The sequence below is a fragment of the Monodelphis domestica genome, chromosome 5, assembly GCF_027887165.1.
Source record: "Monodelphis domestica isolate mMonDom1 chromosome 5, mMonDom1.pri, whole genome shotgun sequence".
Lineage (NCBI taxonomy): Eukaryota > Metazoa > Chordata > Mammalia > Didelphimorphia > Didelphidae > Monodelphis > Monodelphis domestica.
In genome coordinates, this window is record NC_077231.1 from 117,106,705 (window position 1) to 117,120,576 (window position 13,872).

The 13,872-nt window shown below is 37.7% G+C and overlaps 1 protein-coding gene across 5 annotated transcripts in view; it reads left to right on the forward strand.

The window, feature by feature from the left end:
* The window catches only part of ETV6 (ETS variant transcription factor 6), a 326,203-nt gene that overhangs the window by 230,537 nt on the left and 81,794 nt on the right, over window positions 1–13,872 (forward strand). For all 5 annotated transcript variants that reach the window (XM_007503719.3, XM_007503720.3, XM_056799158.1 and 2 more), the window contains one exon: window positions 6,917–7,081. In XM_007503719.3, the coding sequence (XP_007503781.1) occupies window positions 6,917–7,081 (165 nt within the window). The remainder of the gene's footprint in view (window positions 1–6,916; window positions 7,082–13,872) is intronic.

Here is a 13,872-nt window from a genome sequence, read left to right on the forward strand (position 1 = left end):
ACCTTATTTTATACATCAAGCAACTGAGACCACCAGAAGTTAGGTGGCTGACCTGAGATTACACAACTAACAAGTGAAGTCAACATTCAAAACCATTCTGTTTTGAATGATAATACATATGTGACCCAGTTGAATTGCTTGTCAACTTCGGGAGTAGGGAAAGAAGAGGGGAAGGAGACAACATGAATCATGTAACTTTGAATACTTATTATAAATTTGTTATTGGGATAAATTTTTTTAAATTCAAAACCAGAATTTCTGATTCCCAGTCTCATGTAGTTCTAGGACCATATTTCCTAGGACATGAATTAATTAATTATTGATAATTAATTGATCATTTTAAAACACAGTTCAGTATCTTATCTAAAAAAGGAAAAATAAATCTGGTTATTTCATCTTTCTGACTATTTGGATTCTAGATAAAGGAGAATTAAATGCATGTAGAAACAAAATCACATTGATTTCAAACTACATAAGAAGTCTGAAATGAGGGTTATAATTAGTTGATTAGCATAACTGGCCTTTGAAATTGTACTTAAGGAAATCATTAAAAAAAAGTTTCAAATGCCCACATGTTCAGTTGTTGAAGGATATTATAGTCAGGAATTTGTCTCCACATCCTGGTATGTAAATAGATACATTATTAGTAATTTTCTTGTTCATAATAGATCATTTCCTTTTGACAAAATTCCTCTGAAATATTCCTGAAAATCATTATTACCAAACATGAGCTATACCGAAAGGAGCATGAAACACTAGAATAGACCTATTATCTTTGTGACTTTGGGCAATCAGATAATTAACAAACTTATATTAAGAAACCTAGATGATTCTAACTGTGAGAGTTACAAAGACAGAAGAGAAAAAGTCTTGTTCCCCATGGAGCTTCCATTCCAGGTGAAAACAACATGTACATATGGAAGCATGTACAACATTTAGAAGATGACTACAGATTAGCTTTGGGAGAGAATGGAATAGCAACTGGAGTTATCCAGAAAGGTGTTTTGTTTTGGGGGTTTTTTTAACCAAAAAAAAAAGAGAGAGAGAGAGAGCTTGCACAACTGATTAGATATATTCATTGACTGAGAGTGACAAATGTAGGATGACACTCAAGTAGAAAGATAGTGGTTCTTGCATTTTCACTGACTATCCCTGTTCTCGGAATACATTCTTTCCTTGTCTCTGCCTCCTGGCTTTTTTCAAGTCTCAGCTAAAATCCCTCCTTTGCAAGAAACTTTTCATGGTCCACCTTAATGCTAGTGTTTTTTCTTATGAGATTATCTCAGATTTGCCATGTCTATACAGATTTCTTGTTTGCATGTTGTATTGTTGGACCTGATTTTGTTGTTGTTTTGCTTTTTTTCTGTAATTTGTTTCTTTGAATCCTCGGCTCCTAATGCAGTGCCTGTTACTGTGTTTAACAAATACTTGTCCAATGATTGATAAATTAGACCCAGTCAGCATGATATTTTCTAGCTCCTTTCAGTAGCAAGAAAGTAGAATTGGAGGAGGGAAAAGGTGGGCGTAATCCAGGGTTGGGGTTTAGCACGGTGTGAATGACAACAAGAGAGAATAAGAGACTTGAGAATAGACCATGGTAGAGATGAACTGATTCTCTAAAAGGTGGAGTTTAGAAAAGGAGAAGTGTCTATAGCAAAAGCAAGAGTGATAGTGATGATGAAGGCAAATAATTGAGAGGTGAGAGGATTATAGGTAATGGTGAGCCCGAAAATTCCTTTGATGCAGTAATAGAGAGACAGGGACAGTAGATAGAATGGATAGGGAGAGACTGAAGATAGAGAATCACTCTATCTTTAGGAAGAATGGAGAGAAATAGGAGAATATAATCCAAAAAAGGAATTTCAGTGTTCTGTATAATGAAAAGATAACACTAGAGAATGATGGATAGAAGAATCAAAAGTATAACATTGCCTGTATTCTATGAGAAACTAAGGAAGTTAGGAGAAGAGCATTGCAGATATCGATGTCAACCAGCAAAAATACTTGTATTTTCTATTTGATCATGGAGGTAACAGAAAGTCAATGGAGTGGCTTTTTTGAATGGAGGGAGGGAGGGGGAGGCAAATGATTATATTTAAGATCAATTTGACAGCTGTGTAGAGGACAAACTAGAATGAGGGAAGACTTATGGAGACTAAATGGAAGATTATTGTAGTATCCCAGGTTTGAGGTGGTAAGAACCTACGTACGCCCAGGTGATACCCAGTAACAGTGAGGAGAGGAGGCACAGACAAGAAATGTTTCAAAGATAGAATTGACAAGACTCAGCAGCAGAATGGCTATGGGGTGTGAGAAAGTCACCATTTATATTTATTGACTTAACTGGATTCCAAATTGCAATTTGCTTCCTTTGTAAATCTGTATATATCTTAAATAGAGCTTGTTAGACACATAAAACTTCTACTGTTAGTTGGATTTTTACATAATTTGGGGAAAATTAGAAAATGTGCTATCAAATTTCTTTATAGCTTGGGGAAACAAAGATTTGCATTTGGGTAGGTAGAGGATGAGAATGGCAATGGTAATGAGGAATGGGAATCAATATTTTTTGGAAGAACCTTTTTTTTTTCTTCTAGGCAGCATGTATGGGATAGATCCCTCCTTAGCTTCCATTCACATAGACATTTCTCTAGAGAGAGACTGCTCAGGCCATACAAATGCTAAATTTCTTCTTGGTTTGCTGCTCACTTCCTTGAAAGCTTTCCAAGTTCTCATTCTTTTTCAAGGATTCATTTCAGTTCAATAAGTATATATCAATGCTCACTCAGACCCTGTTACTTTGAAGCTTGATGAACAAATTGTCCCAGATGATTAAGAGTGGCCATTGAGATGAGAAGGAAACCGAGGTACAGAGGTGAAGTGACAAAATGCCAGGTAGCGTGAGAAAATTTATAGAGGTACAAAATGCTAGGAGCATTCAGAAGGGAAAGGAGCATTTGAGTTGAATTTTGAAGGATGTGTGGGACTTCCAGGAAAGCTGCTATTCCATTGAAGGACATTCAGGGTATAGGAATTTGCTTAGATGGTTGAAGAATGGCAGCTGTCCACTTTGGCTGAAATATATCCAGATTTAAAGCTTGATTTCTAAGGATCAAAGGAATATATCAAATGGGATAACACATTTGCAAATCTTAAAAGCAGTGCATAAATGCTAGCTTTTCTTGTATGGGGGAAGGATGTTCTTTCTTTAATTAGAATGGCAGAAGCATTTCTCTCTCTTTCATTTCACTGACTCAGAAATAGCTGTGGGACTCAGTTTCACTATAAAATCCCATAAAGGTAAAATCCCTCAAATGCCCTCCAGCTAAATGAGGTCTACCATCATTATCTCCATCCCCTAAAAAATAGACTTATTAGCATTTTTGAATTACCCTACCTCTGCCAAAGATCTATGACATGTACTTGTACATATGTAATTGTGGTGCTTTCTTCCCCAAATGGATTGCTTTAAAGGATAAGATAGAGATCATAAAAGTCTGGTGGCAGCTATATGGTACGGTGTGATAGAGTGCCTGGCTTGGAGTCAACAAGGCTCACCTTTCTGAGTTCAAATCTGGCCTCTGACACTTATTAGCTGTGTGACCCTGAATGAGTCACTTAAGCTTTTTGCCTCACTTTCCTCATCTATAAAATGAGCCAGAGAAGGAAATGGCAAAGCATGCCAATATCTTTGCCAAGAAGACCTCAAATGGGGTCATGAAGAATCAGATAATACTGGAAAACAACATAAAAATCTCTGTACCATCCAGTAATGTAGGCCCAGTCTCCCTTTGCTAATGATAAGGATGGAAGGAAAGAAAAAGGTCTTTATTAAACCCTTACTATATGTCCAGCCCTGTCCTAAGAACTAGGCTTACCAATACAAGCAAAAAGAAAAACAGAGCCAATCTTATGGAGCAAGAGAATACACAAAAGGGAACTGATCTCTTCACAAAATGGAGGCTCAATGAGAAATCCACCCATGGGAGAAGGAGAGTAGACTTGGCAGGTGGTTATTCCATGGCAAGCAGACCACAGGGCTGGTAACACATTCCAGAATGAGAAGGTTCAAGCCAATGAGGAAAGTACCAGGCATAATTTTGAAGTTCAGAAAATCAGGAAGAGGGACAAGAGAAGAATCAGATTATAAAGATGATATAGGAATATATATTTATATGCAGATAGAAATATATGTACACATTTTTTATTCTCGCCTATCTACCCCAAACATAAATATAGAAATTGCACCGAGTGATGGAGATCCAATCCACCTTCACGAAGATCATGAAAACATCCCCCCCAACTCCTGATGGGGATTTCCATTTGGTTGTGTTGGTAATTGCAGTGGCTTGGCTGTGGGAGAAATTAATGGGAAGTGAACAGAAACTTTGTTGTTATTAACTGCCAGGCTTGTTTGGAGTATGTGACTCCTCTATTTAGGGAGAAGATTACTCATGAGTATTTTCTTCCACAGAAACACAGAACCTCAAATCACCACTCGCCTCCCCCCACCCATCACACGCTCCTTCCTGCATTTCTACGTGCCCTCCCCAGTACTTCATAATTTTACTCTCATTTCCTCCCCTGATCTGGATTCACTTCTCTATCTGCTTCCTCACTGTCACTTTCCAGTGAGTTTGGACCATTACCTTTCCAGTTTCTGAATCTCATACTTTCCCCTTTATTGGTCTCTTGCTACCAGGAACTTCTCTAGCCCTACCTTCCTTTGAACTTTGTGTTTCTCTAAGAGACAAATGTAATCCTATTTCTCCGGGGAAAGGAGAAGAATTAAAAAAAAAGAAATCAATGATAACCAAAGTCCAGTGCTGGCCTCTATTAGCAGGCAGTGCTACTGATTCCTGGCTTAGTCTTACCCCAACTTTGAACTGTTTTTCTGAGCATCCCCAGCCCCTAATGACTAGCAATACAGCTTTTGAAATGACTAAGGAGGAGAGATTTCGTCTGTGGCTGTAGATCAATTTCTCTGTGCAAAGTGGGTTCTTGTGGGGCCAGATCAATGACCTTGACTTCTTTAGCACCAGATTCTAAGGAATCCAGCTAGCTGTCCTAGCATATTATACCTCAATACTATGTATTAGTTCCAGGGCAGAATGAGCAATAAGGGCTAGGCAATGGGGACTAAGGGACTTGCCCAGAACTAGGAGGTGTCTGAAGCCAAATTTGAATCCAGGACCTCCCCTCTCTAGGTCTGGCTCTCAATCTACTGAGCCACCTACTGTTCCCTGTACTCCATCTAGATAATGTATATACCACTTTTCCAGATGAGAGAAATTATTATTGTAAACAGTGCAATCTAAGGGGGCAAAGGGAACACACACATGAAATCATAGCTGCTTTCTTCTCATCGTTACTCTTTATTAAAGTAACTATTATGATATACATGAATATATTTATATCTCTCACTTTCTTTGTGTATGTGTGTGTATGCCCAGATCTTTAACCCTGACTGTGCCAAGGACATTGAGGAAGGGTGGAAGAAAACTTTCATAGGGTGGGAAGAAGCCCACTACTCTTCTCAAACCTACAAGGCTTTAGAACAGAGTAGTAGAGAAGATATGGCCATATTTTCAGATATCTGCTTTTACTCTCACCCTTGGTTCTTTTTCTCTTACCCTCAAGTCTTACTCTAAATCCACTTTTAGTTTCAGGAATGGAACCTCCCAGAATTCTGATATCTGATAGAATTGGGCAGATGACCCTAACACTGCCCTTTCATTTTCAGAAGCTGTTCTGATTTGGATTGAGGGCCCACTTTGGTGTGCTGTAGCGTTCGGAGGTGCGGTCTAGCTATAGAACTTTCACATTCTAGAATAGGGGTTGTGGACCTTTTTGGCCATCTGGTAAATATGATCTCAGAATCACGTTTCAAAATATATTAGGGTTACAAAGGAAATGATAATTATAATTAAGATTCATCCAAAAAATGTTTTTTTAACCCAAAAATTCACTGATCCCAACTTGAGTATCACTGCTCTGAAGAATCCTGGGATATTACCTGATCATTTCTGAGACATTTTTTAGCTTAGTGCCACTTTCAGTCCACTTTCATCAGACCACAACAAGGCTACCTGAGAACAAACTCAAACCACAGGAATAGAACTGAAACTAAACCAGTTTCCTGGACAGGAAAGGGCATGAAGATAAATGGTTCTTCATTTCACTAGTTCCTATGCTCCCAGACTTGCCATTTTATACCCTAGAGGTAGAAAGGAAATGTTTCCCATTGTCTGACTCCTTGATATAAACATGGTATGACTATTTAAGCAACCAGACTTTTTCCAACCAGAGTTAGAGACCAATGGAGAGGGGAGGGAAGAATAAAAGATATTTTTCCTTCCCAGAAGCTCTCCAGACATAGAAAAAAAAAAACTACCTAGAAATATTTCTCCTTTTTGAGAGTTTATTTCTAAGGTATCATGTAACACTTGGAGAGAAATGAGACCTGGATTCAAATTCCATCTCTGAATACATACTAGGGAATAAATCAACAAACCTGAATTATATACATTCTATGGAACATGTACTTTTTTAGGCACTAGAGATGAAAAAAATAGGAAAAATCAAACAGCCCCTGCCCTTGAGCAACTTGTCAGGGGAAATAACATGTACACATATACAGACCCTATACAAAATAAATTCAAAGTCATTTTTTGGGGAGGGAGGAAAGGAGACAAGGCACTTCACATTTTTAAGATTCAGTTTCTTCATCTGTAAAATGGGGATAATGATAGCTGTTGTCCCCATATCATAGCACTGTCTTATGAAGCAGAACAAATAAGACATTGTACATAATATAAAGTCATAATGTTAAACATAGTATAAATATCAGCTATTACTAATTTTTCCAATTTTTTAACCTAAAAGGATCTCATCTATACCTCTTTTTCTCCAATAGGCTTGCAGCCAATTTACTGGAGCAGGGATGACGTAGCCCAGTGGCTCAAGTGGGCTGAAAATGAATTTTCTTTAAGGCCAATTGACAGCAACACATTTGAAATGAATGGAAAAGCTCTCCTGCTGCTGACCAAAGAGGACTTTCGATATAGGTCTCCTCATTCAGGTAAGAAGTGCATGGCTCTTGACTGGTTCACAGAACAAAAGGAATTACGAATCATGGATTGGGTTTTGCTGTTACATCCATCCATAATAAGTAGTATCATCATCAAATGTGAAAAACAATGATATTCATCAAAAGGAAGAAAAAGGAGAGAGAGCTTATCATCTAGGAAAAAATAATCAAGACTAGAAAGATAGAAGGTTCAAATCTAAGAGTCTAAAAGATATAATTCATTCCTACTGAGAAGGAAAGAGTTATTTTTTTCTGTCTCTCTGAGAGAGAATGACCTCTAAAGGATGAAGAAATCTGTGTTGAAGTGGTCTGTATCATACTTAGCTTTCCGTAGGTCACTGACAAATACTAAGCAGCCAGAAAGGAAAGAGTTCTAGCCTACATAGAAAAAGAAGGAAAAATGTAAACCAGAGCCAGAGAAGAATGGGGAGGGGAGGGACCAGGAATGAAATCTTGCTCAAAAAAAATAATTAAATCAATAAAGAACAACTCAAAAGCTATTTTGCGCTAAACTTTAAAGATTCCTAATGATATTACAAAATTCCAAAATTTCCTTTTAGAAATAAGGCAGCAATAAATAAGTGAGAAAGAAAGAAAGAAAGAAAGAAAGAAAGAAAGAAAGAAAGAAAGAAAGAAAGAAAGAAAGAAAGAAAGAAAGAAAGAAAGAAAGAAAGAAAGAAAGAAAGAAAGAAAGAAAGAAGCAACAAGGAGGACTTATGAATTGATACAGAGTGATGAAAGGAGAGACAAGAAAGTAGCATATGCAATGTTTACAACAATGTGAAATGGAAAGAAATTTTTAAAAAGAAACTAAACAAAAGTATAGTTATCTTGACCAAGCATAGCCATAGAAAGCAACAAAGAACAAGGCAGCTAGGTGGCTCAGTAGATTGAGAGCCAGGCCCAGAGACAGGAGGTCCTGGATTCAAATCTGATGCAGACACTTACTAGTTCTGTGACCCTGGGCAAGTCACTTGACCCCCATTGCCTAGTGCTTGCCACTCTTCTGCCTTGGAACGAAACCAAAGTATTGAGTCTAAGACAGAAGGTAAGGGTTTGAAAAAATAAAAAAGAACAGAAAACAACAAAGGAAAATGTACCTTCCTCCCTTCTTTGTAGAAGGGGGGAGGCTATGAGTGGGCAATGTGTATACTGTTGTGTTTCTTGGTTTTACTGAAATGCCTTTTCTTAATGGGTGAGGGCAAGGAGAAAGGAGATATTGAAGACAATTTTTTTTTAATACAATAAAGTCAATAACATCCTGATAGAAGCTTTGAAAAATGCAAATGGAAAAAATACAAAAGTCAAAATAGGGAAAAAATTAGACAAAAGTCAACTATGAAGGACTTACATTACAAGAAACAATTCAGTGGCTGTGCATTGGCAAAGGTGTGAGCAACAAGGCTGAGTCTTTCAATATTCTTTTCGTTGCCTTTTCTTAAAGCCCAGTGCATTTTCTGAAAACCCATTCCCTGGAACTTTAATCTTCATGACACCACATAAAGAAACTTTGCAGTTGTAAATATGTTTTTCCTTGGTGAGCTATTGAATACCCAATAGGCTGGTGACCTAAAAAGGTCTCATGTATAGCTGTTATAGATCATTAAGAAAATTTTCTATGCAGCAAAGTCACGTTATTTTCTTAGTTGATTTTTCTACATTATCCTGGAGAAAATTTAACTGGAATCCAGACGTTATAATTTATCTTCCATAAGTATTTGTGCTCTTAGACAAAATTCAAATTGAACTGAAGTTATGTTAAAATCTAGTTTACAGCAGGTTGCTTTCCAGAAATGTTAATAAACTGACCAACAGAAAACTCTTTTGCACCAAGAGACAAGATAACAGTAGGAAGCATGATGTCATCTGCTTTTCTCAGTTGCCCCAGAGAGTTGGCTATCAGGGCATGATGAGTGGGAAGTCTCCAGAGACGTACCAATGTTGACTTCCTATCTGGAAACTTCACAGTATAGCATGCACACTTGCTATACTAAACTCTCTAGGGCTCAAAATATTCAAGCCTTCTTAAACCTCAGAAGAGTCAAAATTTTTATATGGGGGGCAGCTGGGTGCCTCAGTGGATGGAGAGCCAGGCCTAGAGACGGGAGGTCCTAGGTTCAAATCTGGTCTTAGACACTTACCAGCTGTGTGACTCTGGGCAAGTCACTTCACCCCCATTGTCTGACCCTTACCTCTCTTCTGCCTTAGAACCAAGTCACATTATTGATTCTAAGATGTAAGGTAAGGGTTAAAAAAAAAAAAGAATTATTTTCATATAAAGGCAACCAAAAAAGAATCCCAAATCTAAGAAGTTCCTTTAGCAATCAGTCAGTGAACAGTGAATGTATTAGGCAGCACTGGGGATAAAAAACAAACATGAAATGCTGTCTACCCTCAGGAGGCTTCCATTCTCTTAGGGGGAATAAAGAAAGATATATATGTGAGTATGTGATGATCTGTTACTCACAGATTACAGGTATAGATATAATACATATGAAATAGATCTGTTCTGTTCTGGGAGATGCTCAGAGGGGCTTTAAAGGCTTTCTAGTCCAACCCCCTTATTTTATAGATAAGAAAATTTAGGGGCAGAATGTTTAGGTGACTTCTCTAAGGTCACACCGATAATCCTTTGACTCTCTTAAAATGGAAATGAAAATAATTCCACCTAATATTTAAGAAATTCTTGGAATAATAGCCACAAAGCTGTGTGGAAACAGTGAGTGAGACATGTATTTTTAGTGTTTCAGTAAAGTATTTGAATGAAACAACTAATGCAAAATGAAACATGTTTGAAAAGGATTTCTCCTGAATTTGACTTAAAACCCAATGATGCTTTCCTCCCTGTGTACCGTATGACTAGAGGTACTAAAACTAAAGCAGAGTGAGAATCTGATTTTGCCTGGAAATCCCCCTTCCTTATCTTGCTTCTTCCTGAGACTAATCATTAAATTCTCCTCTCTCTGCCCTTATCCAAGCTACTTCCTTCTGCTAATACTTCCAATCTGGAAGCAAAGGTGAGCAAAAAACTGTTTGAAGACTAAATTGGGTATATCCACGTCCTGAGAAAGAAATGATAAATGAGAACAAGACATTTATGTGTGTGTTTATATATATGTGTGTGTGTGTGTGTGTGTGTGTGTATGAGAGTGTCAAATGATACCTTCTTTAGTGGAGGAAGAGGGAGATACCTAAGAACTTTACTGTAACAAACAAATAAGAAAAATTTTAAAAAGACACTGAAGTCAACTTTACAGAGTTCCCCCAAACCTGAATGTCCCCACCAAATAGTAACATGTTTATAGAATGTGTATTATGTGCCTAGAATTTTGCTTGCTCTCCTGAGAGGTACAAATCAAGATTAGCAAGTGCTATTGACAAGGGGCATAAATAGCCTAGTTGGACAGCTAAAACCAAAACACCTGAACCAATTTGAGAAAAAGAATTAAATTCTATGATATTGTCTGCTTATATTTCATTATAAGCTGACCCACTCAGAAAAGGCTTCATGGAAGAGCTGGGACTTGTTCCAGATATTAAGAGATGACCAAGATTTGGATAGATGGCAGGGAGAAGGAAGGATAGTTCAGATGATGGAAATAATATGAACAAAGGCAAGGGAGGCATTGGCATTGAGTATTATTACAAGGAGAGGACCTTAAGGAAACTAGCTTAGTTAAGGCAGAGTGTACTTAGTAGGAAATAATAGGATGGGATGGAAAGGCAAGAGCAGCTAGGTGGCACAGTGGATCCAAAGCTGGACCTGAAATCAAGAAGATCTGAGTTCAAATTTGGCCTTAGATACTTCCTAGCTGTGTGACCCTGGGCAAGTCACCTAGCTCTATTTGCCTCAGTCTTTTAATCTGTAAAATGAACTGGAGAAGAAAATGTCAAACCTCTTTAGTTTCTTTGCCAGGAAAATCCCAAGGGAGATCACACAGAGTTGGGCATGTCTGAAATGACTGAACAAGATATATAGGCAGGATAGGGTCAGATTTGGGTGCATAATAAAAGCCAACAGGAGAAATCTCAGCATAAAACAATAGCGAATTATTGCAAATTCTGAAACAAGGGAATGAGGAAGAAAAACATCTTAGCAGGCATGAAAGGCTATGACTATATCAGGACCAGCTAAAATATGACAGCTACAATGTGTTCCATAATGTCTACTTTGTACTTGAGATACTCCTTTTCATAGTATATGTAAGAGTATCTTATTTAGGATTTTCATAACTGCAGATTCTGTTCTTACTTTGGGTTTGAATTGGCACAGCTTCCTACAAAATGCATCTTGGAAAAGCCATAAGGTTCTTATGCAAAGGCTCAATTGTCTTTTTATCAAAGAACGTTTCTCAAGGCCATTTCCCTTGGCAATGTTCTAGTTGGTTAAAGATAAAGAAAAATCTGTTAGGACAATGATGGTTTATTTTCCCATTTTCCTATGTGCCTTTTTTCCTTCCCACTATTTTGCCGTATGCCCCGAAAGTGTTGAGGAATCCCTCGTGTTTCCAAAAATGACACCTTCAAAGATAGCCTCGACTCAAATGGATAAGAGAAAGGAGGGAGCAGTCTCATTAGGTAACAGATTTCCCCATCCTGAGTGGAGGTAAGAAAGTTGGACCTTCTGATACTGTAGTTTTTATCCTATCTGGCCAATCGCCGGCTTAAAATCCTTTGGAACTGGAAAGCTGAAGTATCCCTGACATGCTTGAGGGGGGAAACTTTGTTCTGTGTAAAAAGGAAAAGCTAATGAGCCGTCCATGCTATTGCAGTCCCCATGAACCATCTGGTAAGTGCCAACATCCTCTCCACTAGCCACTCCCTCTCTGAGACTGCAGGGCTTTTTGCTGCTGGGAGAGCTGTTGGAGACCCAACTCCAGACAAAGAACCAGAGCACCTCCATCTCCAGCCTTCCTGAGACCTCTACTGGTCATAATGAATATACTTTTAAAGAGCCAACATTATTAAAACATGTGGGCTCTTCCCTCCCGTTGCTGGGGTTCATTTAACAACCCCAAATAACAACAGCATTCGTTTAAATAATAATTGCTATTAAATATGGGAAATAAAATGAATCAGAGAATCTCAGAATTCTCCTTCTCAGCTATGCCTTTGGACCCTGATAGGTCTGGGCTAATTTAATGGCCAAGAATCACAAAGGAAAAGATGGGCATTCGGATAATAATCTGAACCACTAGAGCAAGTTTCCATATCATTGAGAGCTTGGATTTATTGGCAACTGGATGAAACAGTCTGGCACGGGCATGAATTAAAAGGGGAAAGACTGGTTAAGAAGATATTGCTGTCACACAGGCATGAGGTAATGGCAACAGTTAATGATAGTGAAAGCAGATTCAATAGTCATTCAATAAACATTTATTGAGTGCCACATCATATAAAGCCAGTTGACAAAAATGGTGCTATTATCCATACAGAAAAGATAATAATAATTTCTAGCATTTATATGCCACTTTACAGTTTGCAAAGAACTTCACAAATATGATCTCATCTTATCCTCACAACAACCCCTGGAGATAGGTGCTATTATTTACCTATTTTAGAGGTGAAGAAACTGAGACAGAGATTAAATGACATGCCCAGTGGTCATATAGTTGGAAAGCATCTGAGGTCAGATTTGAACTCAGGACTTTCTGCCTCTAGACCCAGCACTCCATCCCAATGAGCCACCTTCCTGCCCTAAGATAGTTCTATATAGTATAGAAAGAAGATATCTGGGCTCAAAATATATATGAGAGATGGAGAAAAACAGACAGATAGATACATAGACAGAGACAGACAGACAGATAGATAGATATACAGATGGATCGATGGATGGATAGATAGATAGAGTGAATGCAAGATAATTTTAGGAGAAGAAGGCACAACAACTAGAGGGAATTGTTAGTAGCTTCTCGAAGGGGATTGTTAGTGTATCTGGGGAATCAGGAAAGTTCTTACTCTTATTTGATCTAAAGTTTAAAGGAAGCCTCAAAGTCCTGAGGGTTCTATAAGACAGAGATGAGGCTGGAATGCATTTTGGACATTCAGCAATTCCACAATTTTTTGGAAAACCCCAACTTTTTGTTATTTACGATGTCATCATGAATATTTTTGTAAGTATGAGGTTTTTTGTTTTTTTTTATTGTCATTAACCTCTTTCAAGGTGTTAAACCAATAGTGGATTCTCAGGGTCAAAGACCATGAACAATTTAACTTTTTTTACCTAATGGTAATTGCTTTTCATGATGTTTGAGCCAATCTTCACCTCTAACATCAGTGAGATAGTATACCTGTCTTTTGGGGGCGGGGGAGATTTTAAAAAATATTTATTTTTCAGTTACATGTAGAAACAATTTTTGACAATTGTTTTCTGACATTTTAGGATTCAGATTTACTCACTCCCTTCCCCCTGTCCCTGAGGCAGAAGGTAGTCCAGTATAGGTTATACCAGTGATTTCATGCAATGCATATTTCCATATTCCTTGTGCTGTGACAAAAGATACTTATCGTGCATGCAATAAAAACTCATGAAGGAAAAAAAAGTATAAATGGCAGCCGGCTTATCTTTGCTTAACTCCTCCAACATTGGATTTTCTCATCTTTGCCATTTTTACAAATTCATGTTTTTATTGCATTTCTTCAAATTAGTGATTTTGAACAATTTTTCAGAATGTTGTTAACACTGCATTTTAAAAATTGCTTTTCTTTTGACCATTTGTCTACTGGGTTGATAATTCAGATTATGGTAGACATGTCAGCTCCCTTTAAATTTGGGATTTCAA